The 19500-nt window shown below is 45.7% G+C and overlaps 11 protein-coding genes and 1 pseudogene across 11 annotated transcripts, besides 10 other annotated features; all 12 read right to left on the reverse strand.

The window, feature by feature from the left end:
• Positions 1–15655: part of a sequence feature (heterozygous, non-Esmeraldo-like haplotype) that runs on past the window's edge.
• On the reverse strand, positions 139–783 carry Tc00.1047053509671.90 (COP-coated vesicle membrane protein gp25L precursor, putative; the record flags this gene model as incomplete). Its single annotated transcript, XM_809601.1, has 1 exon — positions 139–783. One exon carries the CDS (start codon positions 781–783, stop codon positions 139–141), a length of 645 nt encoding a protein of 214 aa, XP_814694.1.
• Positions 1080–1535, reverse strand: Tc00.1047053509671.99 (hypothetical protein, conserved; the record flags this gene model as incomplete). The annotated part of the gene is made up of 1 exon (XM_809609.1): positions 1080–1535. One exon carries the CDS (start codon positions 1533–1535, stop codon positions 1080–1082), a length of 456 nt encoding a protein of 151 aa, XP_814702.1.
• Positions 1605–1638: a microsatellite.
• Positions 2243–2267: a microsatellite.
• On the reverse strand, positions 2413–4626 carry Tc00.1047053509671.110 (hypothetical protein, conserved; the record flags this gene model as incomplete). The annotated part of the gene is made up of 1 exon (XM_809602.1): positions 2413–4626. The coding sequence occupies one exon, from the start codon at positions 4624–4626 to the stop codon at positions 2413–2415; it is 2214 nt and encodes a 737-aa protein (XP_814695.1).
• Positions 4755–4779: a microsatellite.
• Positions 4990–5724, reverse strand: Tc00.1047053509671.120 (rRNA processing protein, putative; the record flags this gene model as incomplete). The annotated part of the gene is made up of 1 exon (XM_809603.1): positions 4990–5724. The coding sequence occupies one exon, from the start codon at positions 5722–5724 to the stop codon at positions 4990–4992; it is 735 nt and encodes a 244-aa protein (XP_814696.1).
• Tc00.1047053509671.130 lies at positions 6010–7395 on the reverse strand (annotated as a pseudogene).
• Positions 7548–7570: a microsatellite.
• Tc00.1047053509671.150 (hypothetical protein, conserved) lies at positions 7700–8542 on the reverse strand (the record flags this gene model as incomplete). The annotated part of the gene is made up of 1 exon (XM_809604.1): positions 7700–8542. One exon carries the CDS (start codon positions 8540–8542, stop codon positions 7700–7702), a length of 843 nt encoding a protein of 280 aa, XP_814697.1.
• Tc00.1047053509671.160 (DNA polymerase epsilon subunit B, putative) lies at positions 8744–10348 on the reverse strand (the record flags this gene model as incomplete). Its single annotated transcript, XM_809605.1, has 1 exon — positions 8744–10348. One exon carries the CDS (start codon positions 10346–10348, stop codon positions 8744–8746), a length of 1605 nt encoding a protein of 534 aa, XP_814698.1.
• Tc00.1047053509671.164 (hypothetical protein, conserved) lies at positions 10665–11546 on the reverse strand (the record flags this gene model as incomplete). Its single annotated transcript, XM_809610.1, has 1 exon — positions 10665–11546. One exon carries the CDS (start codon positions 11544–11546, stop codon positions 10665–10667), a length of 882 nt encoding a protein of 293 aa, XP_814703.1.
• Positions 11715–11751: a microsatellite.
• Positions 11854–12408, reverse strand: Tc00.1047053509671.168 (hypothetical protein, conserved; the record flags this gene model as incomplete). The annotated part of the gene is made up of 1 exon (XM_809611.1): positions 11854–12408. One exon carries the CDS (start codon positions 12406–12408, stop codon positions 11854–11856), a length of 555 nt encoding a protein of 184 aa, XP_814704.1.
• On the reverse strand, positions 12801–13430 carry Tc00.1047053509671.172 (hypothetical protein, conserved; the record flags this gene model as incomplete). Its single annotated transcript, XM_809612.1, has 1 exon — positions 12801–13430. One exon carries the CDS (start codon positions 13428–13430, stop codon positions 12801–12803), a length of 630 nt encoding a protein of 209 aa, XP_814705.1.
• Positions 13585–13604: a microsatellite.
• On the reverse strand, positions 13631–14374 carry Tc00.1047053509671.180 (hypothetical protein, conserved; the record flags this gene model as incomplete). The annotated part of the gene is made up of 1 exon (XM_809606.1): positions 13631–14374. The coding sequence occupies one exon, from the start codon at positions 14372–14374 to the stop codon at positions 13631–13633; it is 744 nt and encodes a 247-aa protein (XP_814699.1).
• Positions 14725–15147, reverse strand: Tc00.1047053509671.189 (hypothetical protein, conserved; the record flags this gene model as incomplete). Its single annotated transcript, XM_809613.1, has 1 exon — positions 14725–15147. One exon carries the CDS (start codon positions 15145–15147, stop codon positions 14725–14727), a length of 423 nt encoding a protein of 140 aa, XP_814706.1.
• Positions 15600–15821: a mobile genetic element.
• Positions 15600–19500: a mobile genetic element.
• Positions 15656–19500: a sequence feature (areas not merged during assembly with more than two copies in the genome that could not be assigned to a particular haplotype).

Below are 19500 nucleotides of genomic sequence, written 5' to 3' on the forward strand. Positions count from 1 at the left end.
AAAAAGGGATGTAAAGAAAAAAAAAACTGATTATTTCCGCCTTTAATGAAAAGGGTGCCTGCATGCTTATTTTCCACCTGTCCACGCACTCCACATCACATTGTTCTTACAACGCACATATGTTTTCTTAGACGCGTTTCAATCAATGAGACGCTTCTTCCGGAAGTATGACTTCAGGTGACGTAATTCCCAGACAGAAAAAACAACAAAGATGAAGATGATGAACGCAGTGAACCATGTCACCTTAAACGTCATTGCCTCATTTGCGTTGCGCATCTCCGCCTCCTTCTCCTTGTAGTACAGGTACTCAGAGTGGATAGAGCGCACCGCGTCCTCTAGCACGCGTAGCTCGACCTCAATGGGCCGGAGTTTCTCTTTTGTTGCCAACTCCGAGTAATCATTATTTTCGCTTCCAACGCGAATATCCACGCTAATGCTGCGCTTCATTCCCTCAGTCTGCCTCACACCCTGCGCCAGTCGAGAGTAAAAGCAAACCATAAAGTCACCACCCTCGGCGACAAATTCATGAAAGTTGCCACGATCCTGTGCCGTGGACTTGTAGTATACATGATCCACAGGGCCTGTCACAACAACATCCACAAACTGTGCATACCCTGGTAGCGCCGCAAACGAGATGAGCAGTTCAGTACTGCTTGGAACCTCCTCTATAAAGCACCGTTGCTTATTGGCTGGCAAATCAAAGGCGAAAGCGTGAGCACGAAGCGCACACATCCATAATATCACGGTGACACTCAAAATAAAAATATTTACGTTGTGGCGCATTCCCTCTCCTTTTTTTTTTCTTATTGACCAATTGTTTGTTTGCCTGTTCGCTTATGTTCTTTCTTTTCCTTTTCACTTCTTTCGTCAGCGACAAAAAGCAAGACAAGGCAAACGGTCAGAAGACAAAGCACAAAGAGGAGGCGCGGTCGTTTGCACTGAAGCAAAAATGACAAAAAGAAGGGGGAAGCGATAAATAAATACATATCCTCTTTCCCTGCAGAGGCGAGGAATGCGAGAAGAAAAAAAAAAATTTTTAGACCGCTGCAACCACAAACCACATCACTGCTGAGAACATCTCATAGACTACCGCTGGGTGAAGACAAGCCCGAGTTGCCCACCATAGGCGTCCTCGCAACGCAAAGAGAATGCAAATTCGTCGGCGGTCCGCCACTTGCTGGGGAGTGTGGCTGCCAGCACACGGGGAGAGTCTCCATCCTTTCCGTATCACCCTGCAACCGCGTGAGAGTCACGTTCAGCTTATATTGCTCTTTGAACCAGTGAAAAACACCCTCGTCGCTTGCGCCGCGGCCACATGCATGCCCTTTTCGGTACACCTCAGTGCTACGACGCAGCGGCCTGTACAGGAAGATGTAGAGCACCGCGAGGTGGATGATCCACACAACAGGGATCATGATAGCCACAAATATATTTCTGCTGCGCAAATTTCTTTGCTGCGCCGCTGGTATGTCCACAACAATAAACAGGAGCACAGACACAAGGCACATAACGAGCCATCCGCGAAAGTGTTTCATTTTCGCCAAAAGGAAAATAAGAAACTAAAGTAATAGGGGAGGAAGAGCAATGCACTACGCCACAGATCCAAAATAAAAATAAAAATAAAAATAAAAACAAAAAGAGAGATTGAAAGGCGCTTGAGCCTTAATAAGTTCCTCGAGGGTTGCCGCTCGATCAACAGGAAAAGCAAAAGAAACCACTGGAACAGAAACAACCCAAAAAATCTGGCCAATATTACCAACCGTCCGTGTGCCTCAAAAACGAACAAAAAAATACATCGTACACATATTATTGTCAAACTTTACATCCACGTGCTCATTACAAATGGGCGGCCCCATTGCGCCCCACACCCAATGGCCCAAGAACCCAGAGCGTGGCCGGCCCAAAAGGGAGCGGGTGCGATGGCCAAAAGAAAAATCTACCCATTTACAAACGATCCATCGCAACCCACTCATGATCCACAAGCAAACAAAAAAAAAGGAATATCAGCATTACGCAATCCCGACTGAAGAAAGTAATATGCAATTCACCCATCTTTGTCCAGATTATTTCCCCAATCTATCAAAATTAAGGAAGAAACAAAAGGGCCATGAAGGGCAGACACATGTATACAAATAGGAAGGCAAGATAGAAGCGCAGATTTTGGTAAAACGACTGTGTATTTACCGAGTCAACAAAGAAGAAAACAAAAAAAACATTTAAAAAATCCTCCTCTTTTTCCTCGTTTTTTTTTTTCCTTTTTTTTTTTTGTTGTTGTTGTTGCTAAAGAAATATTATCGTGCTTCAACACCATTCGGCAAGAAAGATTCGTCAGACGGAAAGTAGAAATCAGAAAGAAATCGGCAATTTATGACGGCTCAAACCATATATATATATATATACTAATATTTTGGTCTACATGGGGTGATTTGCCAAATATTCTGAAGCAACAACAAAACCAAGATCATTGAGTGGATGACCTGGACCAACGGGAAGCTGGCCATTAAAGAATCGCTTATAAATTTCCAGTGCCTCCGCTCCCGTTGTTACAAGCCACGGAATACTGCAAATCCACTCTGATCCTTTGATTGTTCCACTCCGCAGATTTTCCTGGTAGCGTCCCGTGATTTTATTTTTGAAGTGTTCCAATGTTCCAAAGAGAATGACAGGATTCGGGGGTACGGAACTAACTTTCCGACGGACCTCCTCAAGTGCGTACTCAAAGTCAGTCCCAATGCCTCCAGTCAGAAAAATGGGGAAGTCCAAATTAAAGTCCGATTGACGCTCCACAAGCTTATTCGAACGGTACGTCATGAAAGCCTCAATATACGGGTTATTTCTCTGCTCATTGATCGTGGCTCCAGGTTTGTGGGAGAGGGAGCCAAAGTCAACAAACAGACCACACGACAAGATACCAAGCGACTTGGCAACCCGATTGCCCACTTCCATGGCACCAGGACCTCCACCAGTGACAAGGGCGAGGGTCTTGCCGGGATTCAAAAGAGGATGGTTACAGTACTGTCTCAAACGCAAAATACCGTTAAAAAGGAATCTGAGCTCAGCCTCAAAATCGCCTTCCATCAGGTTGGAGCCGTAAACACCAAAGAAAGTGGCAAGCAGATATTCCTGCCGTCTCTCCACAGGGACAAAAACCCCACAATCACGGTCCTGGCGCCGAATAAATTGGTAAATTTCACCATGCGCCTCGTCCACATAGAAAACCAAAATCCCAAACGTATTCAAATCACAAAGAAGGCCACTGTCCTCTTGGCTAAAAAACTGCCCGTGATGCCGTGAGGCCTTTGAAAAAAAAATTGCACGCACCTTCTTTCCGACGGAACAGGACAAAATCAATGACTTTAAAGACGGAGATGGAAAATAGCGTGTCATGAGGACACCATCGCTCGTAATATCGCCAGCTGCTATGGCGGAAAGAATGCTGTATTCACATTCCTGGTAAACTGCTTGTTGTGCAATCTCTTGTTGGCGCCCCGGATCTTCGTAGCCAACATAAGGCAGCGGCTTCGGGTCCGCCACGACCCAGTCCGCTGATGTCAACTCACTGAATTGGCCACCTTTACAAATATATGTGCAGCAGCATTCATTACCCCTGGGTGCCGTTCTAAATACGGAAAGGACATCAGCTTTACATCCACACCGCTGTGAAAGTGTCTTCCGCAACGAAAAGGGTACATGCTCTCGGTACGACTCCAGGGTAAAAAATTCAATTGGAACATGCGTCAGCTCCACTGAAGATTCACCGTAGAAAACAAAGGTACGCTTCTGTAATTTTTGTTTGAGGCCTGTGTCGGGCTCAATAACACGTGAACTCATTGATTTAAGACCCTTAGGAAGAAGTTCATCCACCACACGCCCAAATAGCGTCCGAAGATGCATCGCAAGGCCACGTACGAGTAAAACTCCCTCAGGTGAGGCCACACGAGTGTAGTTCAGACGAAACTCTTGGTGAAGGCGCAGTAACTCCTTGTAACGTGTCCGGTGCTTTAATGCTGCTCCAATGGTCGGAAGAAGGCCATGCACCTCGCCACTATACGCAAAGGTGCCCTCAAGAATGGGCAGAAATGCAACCACGCGACCATCCACTATTTTCAGCTCCCAGTCTGGTTCAGAAGAGTCACCATAGTTGAGGAGAAAATGGCCCGCCTGGTCCAAGGTTTTGAGCAGGCGGTTAATATAGCTTACATTCCGCACCCTCCGAACCTCCTCCAAGGCAAAAAGTTTCCCAATATAGGCTCCTTCACCAATGTAATCCAACATGAGCACACCAAGGGGTGATAAGGCAACCAAATTCATGCGAATCTCGGCCCGTAAAGCACCCCGATCAAGGTTAATCTTAATATCCTCGGCGTTGATACCCAGCTGTGTTAGTGAGGATTTGAGAACAAACTCAGATGCAACATTATCAACAAATCCGCGGAACTTTTTATGGATCCTATCGCGAACAGCAAAAACCTCGGTGAGGTGGCGGCTCTTTCTTTCCAATGATATGATGCACGCGTCCTCAGTAACCAAGTCAAACGGGTTAGAAAGTCTCCCACGAGTAGAGCTGTAACTTTCAGCCTCTTGGCCACGTTGAAGAACGAAGTCAGGAAGCCACTGGGACGACATTAATATACCTTTTGCGATTCGCTCTTACGCTATCACCTTTTTTTTTTTCTTTTCCTTTTGTTTTTGTTAAGCAGAAACTGGTGTTAAACAATGATACAGAAAAGAGAGAGTGAGAGAGAAGAGGTTTTTGTGTGTGTGTGTGTGTGTGTGTGTAAAAAAAATGTATTTGCTCCAACGCTTAAATCAGGTGCATGAAGAAAGCCAAAAGGGGTAAGATGCACAAAATGAGCAGCAACAACGATGGTACCATTGCCGTACTACAAACTTTGGTGCTTCTCTTAACCGAGATATTTAGTGAAACACTCGGAATGAAGGTGTTGTGACTGTCTCCTCCTACGCCCTCCCTCTCTCCCACTCCTTCTTTTAACGCCGACGACGTGCATTCTTCCCAGGGCGTCGCTTGGAACCACCAACGCCACCAGGGCGTAGATTTTTTTGCTTTGGCGTCCTCACCCTGTGAGCAGTATGTGCACTTTGAATGCCCTTGGCATCACCGTCGTCCAGTATTTCTTTCAACTCTTCGTTACCTTTCCGTTTTCGCCGCCACTCCGTGATGCGTTCTCCCATCTCTCGTTTATATTTGGCCCGCTGGCGAAGCAGCTCCGCCTGGACCTCCTTACCGTACTTCTTCTGATCCTTCATAGCACGTCGGTGGGCTTGTGCTTCAACGCGGGCCTTGGAGTCCTCAATTGCCGCCGCAATGCGGCCCATCTGAACGTCGTCCTTAAACATCTCCGCGTAGTAATCAGCTGGACGCCTCCACGGTACTGCAGCCTCTTCCAAGAGGGAAATGCCACGCGAAACGGACAACAAGGCCTGTTGAATAAAAACCTCTTCACGCCTTGGGTCATCATCAGCATTGAGGTCCGCTGGCAAGGACTTCGTAGATGTCAAAGCCATTCGCTCCACCCATTGCGCCGGCTCACTGAATTCGACTGCCGCAGTTTTTTCTCCCTCCGCATTATTTTTCTTCTTATCATTAGGAGCCATTTTACCCTTACGTCTCGCTTCATTTTTCTCATTCACTTCCTTTGGCGTGCCATTTAACTTGACGACAGCAGGACGCTTCTTCCTGGCAGCCACGTCGTACACAGGCATAGCTCTATCCTATGATTTCACAACAACAAAAGGAATAATATTGGTAAATAACCAACCAATAGAAAGAAATTAACATAAGGCCCTACGGTAAAAAGAAAATCATGACATATCTCCACTTTTTCAAAATACCACACATGGAAACAAACACATACACCCTCACAGCCTTTTGGGCGAGTGGAGGACGCAGTGAAAAGCACACAGATAAACAAGAAAAAAATGAATAAATATGGCCATACATTGAAGAGAACTAATTCCACCTTTACATCTTATAGAAACTGCAGTGTGCTACCCACTTACCCCAGAAATGCCGTTGCCCCTCAGGTACGCCTCATACGTAGACACTATCACCTGCTGCTTCGCAGCCAACTGAGTAATCAGATGCTGGAGGTCGCCAATAATGGCATCCTTTTCCAACGATAAGTCACGCACTCTATGTTCAATTTCGCTTATGCCCTCAGGGTCTATATTGACCCTTTTCAGTAACTCTGTTAAACGAGCATCACGCCCCTCTAGTTGTGACTGCACAAGCTCCAATTTATTTTGAACAAGAACCCGTCGAAACGTTGCCTTTCTTTGAATGTCTTGCAACATATTGTTGTATTTGTTGAGGATAATATCGCGATCCTCTTCTAGTTTAACGAAGCGCTGAGAAAGAACCTCGTTTTCCCATGAAAGTGTGCGCAGCTCCTGCTCTCGTTCTCGCACATTCATCTTCATCTCCCGAAGTTTATCTCTATCACTAGAGTAATTGATAAGTTCCTGCTCTAGCTCTCGCTTCTGCCGCTGCAGCTTCGCTAAGGGTTCCGTAAGTTTTTTGTTCCTTTGTGCAACATCCATCATTGCCCGTTCGTTGTGTGCCTCAGTCCGTTTTCTAGCATAAACCTCATCCTTTAGGGTGCGAATGGTTTCCAAGTTGTTTGAAGTAATTTCACTGTAATATTCTTTCATTTCCCTAAAAGTGCGCTCGTGCGTTTCTCGAAGTTCGGCAATGTGGTCACCCTTGCGCTTTTCTATTAGACCAATCTCCTCGCGGCGCCGCTGATCCATTTCATCCCGTAGATCTTTCATTTTCTTTTCGTATATAAGGTGCATTTCTTTATTTTTCGCTCAAAGGCAAGCTGCTGCTCCGCAATCTCCTGGTCATGAGAAAGAGTGAGGGCCGACGTCATATCTCGATGCTCATTTTCTTGCGCCCGCAGCATCAACTTGGCATCACGGATCTCCCCACCACTATTCCTCTCCTTTTGTCGATACTCCTCCTCCCGTATAGCCAAAGTCCTCTCCGCCTCACTGATCATCTCCGCAAGTTGAAGCTGGTGTTCATACATCATGTGTCGAATTTTTTGCTTAAACACTTTCTTCTCTACTTCCTGGCGCTCTTGGGCTTCTGCTTTGTCATTCTCTCGTTGCCGAAGCTCCGTCTTGAGATCCTCCAACTGTTTCTTGGTCACCTCCCAAAAAGAAATAATCCTATCGCGTTCCAACTGAAAGTAATTGCGCATCGCCTTTTCCTTTTGTAGGGTGTCCGTGGCAAGCCATAACTCTCGTCCGTCCGGTATTGGCGGTGGGGGGGCAGACGGCACAGCGGCGATGGACTTATTTTTCCTTGCGTCATTTGCGGCCCCCTTTGCCTTTGACCGAGTGGCAACTGCCCTTTCCTTTGGTGGCATCGACGCCCCTCCTTTGTTTCACACAAGTGGTTGATACAGAAAGCTTGTGATGGATAGAGTAGAAAGAAAAAAAAGTCAAAATGCCTACTGTTTTAATACAAGAGAACATGTAACCTGTAGGGATGTGCAAAATTCCAAAAATTACGGCAGAGAATATATATATATGTATATATATAAACAAAGGAGAATGGAAGTAAATGGTGTAAAAAAAAATCCACCAAAAGGTATGTTTTTAATTCAAAAGTTACACGTAAGGGCTAATATGTCGGTTCCGCTTGAAACTTCTGTAATTTTTTGGTAGAAGCTCAGATAACGTTGCCTTCTTTGAGGTCTTTCGGCGGTGGAGCCACAAGTTCGTCCCAGGAACTGCTGGGAAGAATGTAACCGTCAAAGTGTCGTGTTGTATACTGCATCGTGGTATCGTGACTATAACGCTGTTGCACCGCAACGTACTGATTGATGTAATAAAAAAGTAAATCGTCCACATCCCCACGGTACAATGGTTTTTTCGACTCTTCTGCGCAGTGCTTTCTCTTGTTCGAAATGAACTCCCGCAAAAAAAAGTAGATAGCCTCAACTGTCGCTAAGTAGGTGGGATCATTGCTCTGAAAGCGCCAGAAGAGCGACGTCTGGGACTTGATGCGCACCTTTTTAAACCTGCACACGCGCTCGTCACGCGCAATGGCCTTACTCTGCTGCCAAGTACTGTCAATAAAAACAACATTCTTAACAGAATCCAAATCCTTGATATCGCTCAGCTCCGTGCTCTGACTGCTTGGATACAAGACGAGCGTCGATTCCAGCTCCAAACTACTTGGCACCTTCGGATACTCCACAATATGCAAATCGGGAGAAATTGTAGATGCAGCTAGACTCGTGCTTTTCCCACGAATTTCACCCGGGTGAAGAATAACGTACACGTTCAGTGGCAAGAAAAGAGGTGGAGGATGACTCTCTGGATGCACGACAGTCAGGCAGTCATAGCAATAATACTGTCTGCGCTTCCCGCAGTTTGCGCAAGGTCTACGTCCTTCTTGTTGCCTTAAACGGTAAAGTGGAACCGAGAATTGTAGAGATCGAATAAAGTCAATAATCTTCCTGCGCCGTTCCTCAGCCCCCTCGGTGTATACTTCCCGCACACGTTTCATGAGCCAGTCACTACCAATACCACTACTAATAATACTAATATAAGTAAATCCCACCCACAGGAAAAAAAGTAAAAAAAAAAAGAAGTTCTGCAAAAAAAAATTTAATTCCGTAGTAGCTTTAAAAAAAAAAAAAAGACATTAGAACTTTAAATTTAAAATCTTTTTAAACATCATATTATATATATGAAACTTCTGTGAGGATTAATAGTCAATGCTACTGAGGCTACATTCGCCATCAGCAGGTGTATACCACAGGAAGGTTGAAGCGAGAGAAAACGACCCCGGATTAACAACACGAGCCCCCTTGTATGTGCACTCCCATTGTTCTGTGCTATCACATAGGACGAGCAGGTGTGGAAGTGCCAGCAAAGAAAGAGCCCCATCTGCCTTCCACAAGATCCCTTCCTTGACTTCTGGTGCCAAATGTGCCTCATCCAGGATAGTTTTTGCAACGCTTTCAAAAGAGCTAATAGAGTTTGGGGTTTCTACTACAGAACGATTAAAAGCACGTCCACTTCCTTGAAGAGATCGAAAAAAGTCTCGGCGAGTCACCACTATCTCATGCGTAAAAAATCTTAACCGGCACGGATTGGGGGCAAAAAATACCTTTTTCAGACGAGCCTGCAATGTCCTCGTGAAAACGCTCACAATTGGAGGCTGTGGTAAAACACCTAAAAGTCCCGTGACGTCGTTAGACCCAGGAACAAGAACAACTTGCGTATGTTGAGCAACACTCGGTGCGTGTGTTGTAATCACCATTGCAAGGGTATCCATAAGCAATTTATAGCGGTTAGATCCCTCAAATGGGTCAGGAAGATGAGAAATATCGTCGTAATGAATCGTCGAAGAAGAAAAATCGCCCACCATAACCAAGGTCGTGTTCATAAGTTCGCTTTCTGTCCGATTCTGCATCTCCTTGAAAAAACAGACTAATTTATTCACTGTCGATGTTTGATCAAGGTGAACGTGCGACATCACAATAATTACAGCTTGAAGTGAATTTTTTTCCCGCAGATGTGCAGCCGCCATATCGGTTGGTCTATAACCAAAAAGATCGTAATCTGAACCAATGTCCCGAAGAGTATCTTCTCGTCTCTCTGCTGGAGGAAGCTCTATGCTGACAACCACAAGAACGCCACTAGACCATTGCCCTCGTACTAAAACAAAAAAGCCATCCCCCACAAAACCAATGAGTGGAGGCACACCACCAAGAAATGTGAGTCTGACTCGACCGTGTAAGTCTTCTAGGCAAATCTCATTGAAACCCCTTCGAATCATTCCTAACACCGCCACATTTTCAGAAGGATCTATTCCCTCAAGCGCTATAGTTGAAAGTAAGGGTGGAAGATCCTGATTCAAAGACTGTTTGTTAAGATCCCTTCGGAACAGGCCGCTTCTCAAACAACGCCTCCTCGTAAATAAATATCGCTGACGAAGGACAGTGAAACGATCAATATCACGCTCTGCGCGCTGCACCTTTATTTCACCTGTTTTTTCATCCATATACACATATGGTATTTCCTCCAAAGGAACAGGAAAAACAGTTGAAACACCTTCCCTCTCGGATATTCCTCTATCCCTAACCGATTGCTGTGTAATAGCTAACCGCATTTTTTTATCATCCACAAATCGGTCCCCTGCACACAGTTTATGAAGAAGCGCAAATAGATCTCGGAGTGCATCACGCCGCTTTTCACTGTCTCCTATAGTTGAAAGATGATCTGAGAAGCTTTTCAATGCGGAAGGATGAAGTCGGTACTGGTAGGCACGCGCCATAAACTGAATTTCAGCGCGGTAATCCTGCATGGTTCACCTATTAAAAAAAAAAAAAAAGAAGCAATCTTCCCCTTGGCCTTGGCCACAAGAAAAAAAAAAAAAATGCAAGAAGCAAATAATAATAATACTAAAGCTGGAAGAAAAAAAAGGTGAAAAACTGGCAAAATAAAAGCAAGCTTTCCCGCCAGCAAAAAAAAAAACTACTCCTTATCTCAGGGTAAAAGCAAGCCGAGAAGAAAGGTATCATACCCCCAGCAGCTCCAACAGAGAAAAATCATTGCTGTTTTTTTGTTTTCTCTTCACAGTATTTGCCTCCATGTGCAAAATCGCAACATTCCACATTTTTTCACTTTCTTTTTGATGAACGTCCATGATGCTTTCTGCCTTTTCGTTTCCCATCAGCGTTACCCCTTTCTGTCAATTCGATATTTCGAAGAAGAAGAGAATCCGCATCATGCAAAGCATTCCTATCGTAGGGAAGAGGCTCGGTCGTCTTTGCCCACCTCAAAGGAATTGTGGGGAAAACGCCATATGGAAAGCTAAAGTACTTTGCAGCTGCCTCAAGCAATTGCTTGATGAAACTGCCCGCCCAGTAGCGCCATTTTTCGTCAAAGAACAAAGAACAAAAGGCCCCAATGTCAAAAATCGCCTCTCCCGTCTCTTCATAATACTGCAAAATACCCTCTAGTTGTTGCAACCTCAACTCCGCCGCTGCTGTCTTTTGATCCTTTTTGCGACGCTGCAACTCAGAAACCTTTATTACCGTATTACGCTCCAGTTCTTCAGAAATAGGACTTAGAGGAAGGGACTTATAGCAGTGTTCAAGAAAGTTGAAAGATGTACTACTATCTGTCAACCCCAAGTGGATCGCCTTGCAAACACGAAGGAAATCAACTTCAGAGCATTTATCTAAACGAAAAATCCCATACAATTTATTCCCCAAAAAAACACTGTTAATACCTACTGAAGCAAGGTACTCATAAAAGCAAGCCTCTGATACCTTGTAATCATCGATAGGAAGTGCAAAACGACGCATTCCATTCCATATCCCTTCCATACAGGTGCCTTTCCATTCGTCCTCTAGCTCCAATTGGCGTATTACTCGCGGTTCGTGTGTCGCCCGCCTCCTCTCCTCATAACCCATATCCCATGGCTGAGGTTCCTTTTGGCTAGCATTCTGAAGGAATGCTCGTATTCCCTCATCCCATGATCCCAAAGTAGAAAACATTCCTGGAAGAACAAAAATATATGCGCATAAAGAATCCCGAGGCCATACCATGGCAAACATCCGTTTGTTTAATAAACCAAAAAAAGAAAAAAAAAACGTAGTGTAACGCAGGAAAAAAAATTGGCGAATATGTACTCTCCACAAGTGAAAAATACCCCACAACCAAAAAATAATAATAATAATAATAATAATAATAATAATAATATATATATATATATATGGAAACATGGCTGTGCTCTCCATTGTAGGTAAGGGTATACATTAGCTTCCATTATTTAAAAAAAAAATGTTTTGAGCAAGCAAAATATCAGTTGCATTTACATGTCCATGGCCTAACCCAAATTGCAAAAGGAGAAGGTAGTGGATAGGGTGGCCTTTTATAACAAGAACGGTATGTCGTTTTGAAGTCTCGATTTTCAGGTTCTGATCTCAATTTTTCCTTTTTTGGTAAAGCAGACGGTGGGTGAATTTTAAAATTGTAATCGCTCCTCATTGTGGATTTCCCCCGGAACGGAACCGCATTTGTAATCGCAACCGGTGTTGAATATGTCTCGAGTGTGATAGTTTTCTTTGAAAACGCGTCTTGATACGTGGAGGAATACCCAAAGCTAGGGACAATTTGTTTTTTCTCAATAGGCTTCAAAGAAAGAACCCGTTTCACTTCATTACGTCGAAAGGCCCTTATTACGGGACGGTTCATTTCGTTATATGTTGTTGTTTTTTCAAAAAAAAGAGGTTCTTCCAATATTTTTGTCCTCGGCACAAATGCTGTTTTTGACCGAGGGAATCGAATGTCTAAAATAATCTTCTTCATACGTTTGTTCCCCCAAACTCCATCACGCTTTTTGAGGATAAAAGACATTCTACCTGACTTGTTTGTGTATTTGGGTTCACAAGGGTCTTAGGCCGTGTTTTCAGGGTTTTTGGCCATTTGTAGCTCTCATGCATGGTAGATTCCTCAAAATAACATTGAGGTATTCTAGTTTTTTCCGGTTTTTGCGGATATCGTCTAGTCGCCCCAAGAATATTTTCCATAAGTATTGATTTCTTGCTTCAATAATAAAAAATATATCCTGAAAAACAACAAATAAAGAGAAAAAGGCTTAGTAAATGTGGAAAAAAAAAAGATAGACATAATAAAAACAAATAAAAAATATTAAGCTTAGGAAGGGAAATCGGTATAAGTAAACAGCAAAATAAAAAAAAACGCATAAAAATCCGTAATCAACTTCCTACCAGAAAAAAGAGACAATACTAAACAAGACTTCTCGATATCTTTTGTAAATTTGCAAGCTCTGCCGATAATGTTTTATTCTCTTTTTTGACCCGAGTTAATTCTTGGCGGACGCCAAGTAATTCACTAACTAATTCTCTATTGCGCTCGTGCACGGCATCGGCTCTTGCGCGCTCTCGAGACAACTCCAGTTCATGGTTAATTATCCCCTTTTTCATCGTCTTATCATATTCCTCAAAGCCTTTTACTGCCTTCAAATGCTCTTCATTTCTTATTTCTTCTTGTACATTTCTTTTTTTCATCAATTCCCTCAATTCTGAAGCACGTTCCTGATTAGCATCGGCCCTTAATGTCTCTTCGTGTAAAGTACGCAATAAAACATTATTAAGTAAATACGTTCCTTTGGCATCCTGCTGAATAAAAAAACAATACGCGCCCAAAACTAATGTCACAGACCAAGCGGCAATCATGCTTCCTTTGGCCGCAGGTGCTAGCCACCATCCTCTTAGCCGATTCAGTGGGGAAGAAACATCCCTCCATGGAGTTGAATCACCAGGAGCTTGTCGATGTGTTCCCTCGTGAAAAGTTGCTTGGGCGTAACGATGAACGTCGGGCTGGCCACCCATAAGAAAAGAGGACGTAAGGTTCATTCTCTACAAGAAAGAAAAAAGAAAAAAAGAATATATATATTATCATTCTTAGTGGCTTTTTCTTATTCACACACGGAATTGACAAAAAAAAAAAAAATTTCCGGAGAGCCCACCTTCCAAAGCAAATTGTTTCTTATATATAATGTGGAAAACAAATAATAATAATAATAATAAATCAGAAAAAGAGCTCGGTAGTAAAATTATTGACTATTATCGTCTCCTTTCTTAAAGAGTTTCATGACTCCGGAAAGAAATCCAAAAACGCACGGGTTCGATCCATTAATCCCAAAAGCCGAGCAGGTTTCGAGAAATCCCAGAGGATCACGAAGGGCCAAACCTAAAGATGCCGCAGCGGCAGAAACTTGTGGATTTCTCACCTGTTCTACTATATCTGCTGTTGGATCTGTTCCCTCAGGAAGAAACTGATGCAGTTTATACATAAAAAAGGCTGGATCCTCATGTAATGCATCAAGAAGCTTCTTTGATCCAATAATATCAGCCAAATCTACATCTTGCTCCAATCCATTCCGCATGTTCCGAAGAATACCCTGAAGGACAACTTCAAATTCAGCTCTTTTTCGATCACTCGGCCGTAGATCCCCACCAATTAGTTCTTGTATTGTGGAAAAATATGTGGAATCGTTTTCGGTTGTTTTTTCCTGAAGCCAATAGAAAATAGGAGGTCGCCTATTACCAAAGTCAAGCAGGAACACCCTTCCCGTGGTACATTTCTCTACCTGGCTGAACTTCACTTCTCCTCGGGGAAGATCATGCTGTTCTTCATCAGTTCCTGAGATCCACGTCATTTTCACATCATTGTTTGGCATCTTAAAAAAAGACAATGTACCTCTACGGCGATCCGCTTCGACCTTACCATCTTTGAAATTCATCTTTCCCGCACGAAACTGAATAACGCATTCGCCGCCGCGCCCTTTTCTCTGCATTTCTTCTCTTAATTCCTTAATTTCCAAATTGCGTAAAAGTCAAGACAAGAAAAATATATATTGAAAAAGACATAAAAATTACATCCGTATTTTATTTCTGTACTTGACTAAAATCTAAAGGGTCAAGATTCTGCTTGCTGGAATTCAAGAAGCAAAAATAAAATAAAATAAGAACATCCAAAGATGTCTTATGATGAGAGAGCAAAGAATATCCGCTAGGGCAGCTAAACTGAAACCTGCCTCGCCTTCTATTTTTACACTGTTTCCCCACGTCCCGCTCCCACCCTTCCCAGCTCCAAACCCCACCCCAAACGACCCAAAAAGTTCCAAAAAAGCCATTAAAAGTCACTTTAGTACGAGGCCTGCTTCACATGACCAAGCTTCAACTCAAACGGAAGCCAATCAAGTGGGGTGGGGTCACGATATGTCATTGGACCAAGTGGACTAGCTATTTGCACATTTCGAATGCGGGCCCAACCTGGAATCGGTGTTAGGCAACGATCTTTAACATCCTCATATGAAATATGCTCTGTCATGATTACCATATCACGATACTGCTGATATGTTCCAACAACGCCAATGGCAATAGACATTAAACATAATGTATAACCGCAACTGAGGAGTGGATACCTTCTCACTTTGAATATAAACCCCCACTTTTCTTGAGATCCAGCCGCAGTTGAAACGTAACCATACTCAGTTTTGATATTTCCTAGTTGAAGCCGCGTCGCCTTCGAAAGCGTGGGTGCAAGGCAATAATTTGAAAGCCGCATTTAAACTATTCAAAAAACTATGCAATAGTATCTTTTCCCCGTTCAACCCTTTCCTAATGAAAATTTATACCTACTTTTTGTTTTAAAAATAAAAAGGAAGATAGGAAAACATATATATATATTACTATTATTAACATCAGCAAAATATCATCAACTAAAAAAAATACTTTATAAAGTATCAACAACCAATAAATATCCACCCAAAAACAGAAAATTCATTTATTTACACGCATACAAGAAAAAAAACTCTCGGCAGAAAAAAGTGTGCGATTTTAACGAAGTCTCGTTCATTCAACACAAACACAAAAATCATCACCCATAACTAAGCAAATAAAAAACAACAAAAAAATGCAACGCATCAACAAAAGAAGAAAGCGCAACCTCAAAATAAAAAAATCTCGGTTATCCCTCCCCGTCACCTGGCAAACTTGGCTCTCCAAAAAAAGATTCAGAATAATCTTCTGGGCCATTGACCGAATCCTAAAATTATCTCTATAGAAACCAAACAAGGTTGGAGAAGAAAGGATTTTCGCAGAGTTAGTTCATTGCCTCCATGATTCTCTTTCATTCAATATATAAATTCTGTGGACCACCGGCATAGTCTTTTGTCCTCAGAATAATATTACTTACGAAGTGGCGAACTTTGGGGTCCTCCAACCACAAGACCCCGCCGCTCCCCTTCGCAAGTCCTGAAGTGTAAAAACACGACCGCGTGATATTCCGTCTGCGGGGTTTTACGCTGACCGCACGTGGACAAAGGATGCCTGTATTCCGCGAGAGTCCAAAATTCATGTATCCGTTGCAGCTCCCACGTCTTGGCGTGTGATTTTGAGCTGCCTTTATTCGCCGCTCCTTGCAGCGAAGTGTTGTCCGCCCAAACGTCCATGGTGGATGGCAAGATGGCGGAAAAGGCCGATAAGGCTAAGCGGACCGCGCGCCTCGGCCTGCATGATAAGAAAAGACTTCCTCTCCCATTTCCCTCCGGCAGTTTTAACGTCGCCGGAGTCTGGGACGAAAACGGCTCCCCATCAATGAAGCGATGCATCCGCGCTGATGGCGAACACTGCCTTTTCCGTGGGCTTGATGATTCGCCTATTATTATTCTCGATGGTGTGTCGCAATCTCTCGCCCAAACCAACCGCTGCCGGCGGAAGGTTCGCCGGGGATGTCTCCAGCACAATCCCCCGGTTAAATGCCGATAATCGTCGTCGCGCTGCCTTGATGGAAAAGGTAGTAGTCGCATAAACGCGTGCACAAAATGGCCGCCGCGTACAAAAAATATGACGCCATAAACTCCATTTCCAAGATTGTTAAAGAATTGAGCGCCGGCATGGCGCGCACAGACCGGACAAACTTGTCACTCAGGGATACCGCGCGGTGTGCGTGATCAAATTGCGCCCCAGGAAGGTGCAATGCGTAGCGCCCGATTCGCGTTCCTCCCCCAAGGATGCGTGACAACTGTCCGCATTACGAAGCACTAGGGCCTCCCACAATGTCACATCGCTTTTCGACCCTGCAATGCGTATATTACCGACCCATACGTCGATACGCACCAATGGAGGTGCAGCCCAGAGGCGGTGAACCACCGTCGTCACCACCGCAATTGCCGAAGTAATGGTCTAGAAATTTCCTGGGCCGGTCTTGTATCCCATTGGGAGCCGTGTCAGCTCCACCAGCGTGCCGTCCTCCACGCGGCATCGAAAGAAATGCCGAGTCTCCCGCGGTAAAGAGATTATGAAGGACGCCTTCACATCCAGGCAGGAAACGGCCTCAGCCATCACAGGTGACAAATAATGGGAAATGTGTAAAAGAGGAACATTCGCCTCGTAAGGGTCATCTCTGTTCTTGTCGCGTGGCCACGCGATCCATCGTCGTAAACCGGTGGTTTTCTCCTCCACAACTGAGAAAGGTATTATCCATCCGCCTGTTATTGTGGACGAAGCGTCCTCGATTATTCCTGCTTTTCGTAACAATCTCGCGTCCGCGGTTGGAATCCTCCGTGAGCCTTCGCGCGCTTTAACGGAGGAAGACGGAGGGAGAGGGGACCGCCCGACGAGTCCCCAAACTTGCATGAGCCTCTCCAAGGTAGCCGGGTGCAATCGGCTCTGGATCCACTCTAGATTCAATACGGGCACGTTGACTTGCTGTAGCGGGGTAGCGTGTTCATCTTGTGGAGTGGCCAGACGCGTCCTTGTCGCGCGTCTCGTTATTGTAGCGGCATGATGATAAAAATCACGGAAAAACGCTCCTCCGCTCTCAACCAGAGTTCTTGCCCTTCCGCCGTTTCTCCCTTCACATCAATGCGACCAGCGCCAACACCTGGGTCAGCATTGTGGCGTACCTCCCCAAATAACAAACAGTATTCTGGGGAAGGTCAAACGGATTGACGTGCTTCGCCAACTGCGAGATCACGTGTGGATCCAAATTGTATGTCTCCACGATTTGAGCAGCGTGCCGCAACACACCGCGTTTTATGGAATGCGCCGTGGCATCCCAAGGAGCTAGGGCTCGTTCGACTTTGGTAGTCGTAATATTCGTGAGCTTTTCGTTGTGTTGAAGTGTCCTGCATAGCTTTATAATGTCGAAAGCGTCCTGCCCTCGTCTCCTGTCGGAAAGCGGGGCACGGTGGGGATCCGCCCTCGCCGTCCTTGGCGCGACGGACAAATCCAAAATTAAGGCCCCGTCCGCCTTCAGTGTGAAATTGTTGGGGAGTCAAGACCGCAATCTCGGACCAACGACTCGCCGTTATCCACGCGAGTCGTAAGACGACACGTTCCTTCCAGTCAGTCCGGCTGCGGATTACTTGATTCATCTCTTCCTCTGTCACGGGGCTCGTTTGCTTCGTCTCCGATCGCGCCACGATTTTTGTAGCCCCAGAATCACCATGTCCAGCGGGGTTCGATCCATTTCCAACATGGACCGCAGCATCCTGCCGTACTGCAGTCGGGTCAATGGCGCCACTTCGATTGCCATCAAAAAGACCGCACAGCTCTCCTCGTTCATCGTGCGTTCGTGCGTGCGGCAAAAAGGTCGTAAATTGCCCCGCGAGGGACATTCTCTGCTCCCACGTTGACGGCGCGCACATCTCTCGAGCCACCTCGTTCGCTTTCCTCATGTAGCTTGTCCAAAGCGGGGATGTCGGTAATTCGCCGTACCACAGTCGAGCGTCGTTGGCGGATAATCTCCATTGCCCTTCCCGACGATTGCGTCGGGCGATTTGAAATATAGGCTGGAGCATCGGCGGCGCGCTGCCTGTGAAGATTGGTGGGAGGTGGCGGATTGGATGGAGCTGCGGTCGTCAGCATTCATGAGCGGCGTGCGGCAGCCCCTCGGCCGTTTTTTGATGGGCGCCTGTATTGTAATTCCCTCTCGGACGCACATTGCATGTAGACGCCTCGTGTCCAAAGATATGACATTGTTGGCATCGCAAAGTGCGTTGGGTTCTCGCCGATCGACGAAAAGCCGCGCTGCCCTCGCATAAGCGTCCGCCTGGTGAACAGCGGTGTGTAGACGGGCACGCGGTTTGGAAAGCCGGATGCCGGGATCGGATGCAATTGTGAGCTGCATCCGGAATGTATTCAGTAGGGACCTCCCCAAATTCATGATTCGATCGGTGGGATCCTGCCCGCCCTCCAGTACGCCGATCCACTCGACCAAATTGCCAAAGGCAAGTTTAACCTGCTCGCCGTCCTGTTGCCAGCATTGGTATGCGCACCGGAGGTCGAAAACGACTCCGGAGGCGCCCTCATTCCATATGCGCGAGGACCACGTAGTGACGTCGAATGCGCAGAAACCGCGGTCCTCTTCCATGGGCAATTGGGCGTCCAGGGGAGAAGTGCGGGAGGGCGACGGCGTGGAGAGGTGGAAATGTGGTCTCCCAACATTACCGTGAGAGAGTCTGGGGAATATCCAGCTGTCTCTCTCGCGCCGGAGTTCGTTGGGCCGTGCGTGACGACGCGCCCACAGCCATCAAGCGATGCTTTTGAAGTAGCTGTTTCGTAACGCCGTCTTCGACCGTATTTTCACGCGCGACAAGTCCATCTGCCAACCCTCTCCGAGTGGCGGGGGCTTCTTTCCTGCCCGCCATCTCCGCCTCCCACGCGCCACGCTGCGCCTCCCTAGCGCTAACGCGTGCCTCTCGTTCCTGTGGTTTGGTGCGGATTGTCTCCGACTGCCGTCCGCGTCGGGCGAGCACGCGTTCTCATTCTGGAATGAGGCCGCCGGCGACCGCATTTTCAGGATTCGCGCGTCGATGGGTTGTCACGCGCCTCTTCCACCCGCAAATGAGGTTGAACGCCTCGATTCTGCACGTCCACAGCGGCGTGGGCGCTTTTCGTGCTCAAGCGCTCCCTT

This window comes from Trypanosoma cruzi, genomic scaffold, assembly GCF_000209065.1.
Source record: "Trypanosoma cruzi strain CL Brener 1047053516371 genomic scaffold, whole genome shotgun sequence".
Classification (NCBI taxonomy): domain Eukaryota; phylum Euglenozoa; class Kinetoplastea; order Trypanosomatida; family Trypanosomatidae; genus Trypanosoma; species Trypanosoma cruzi.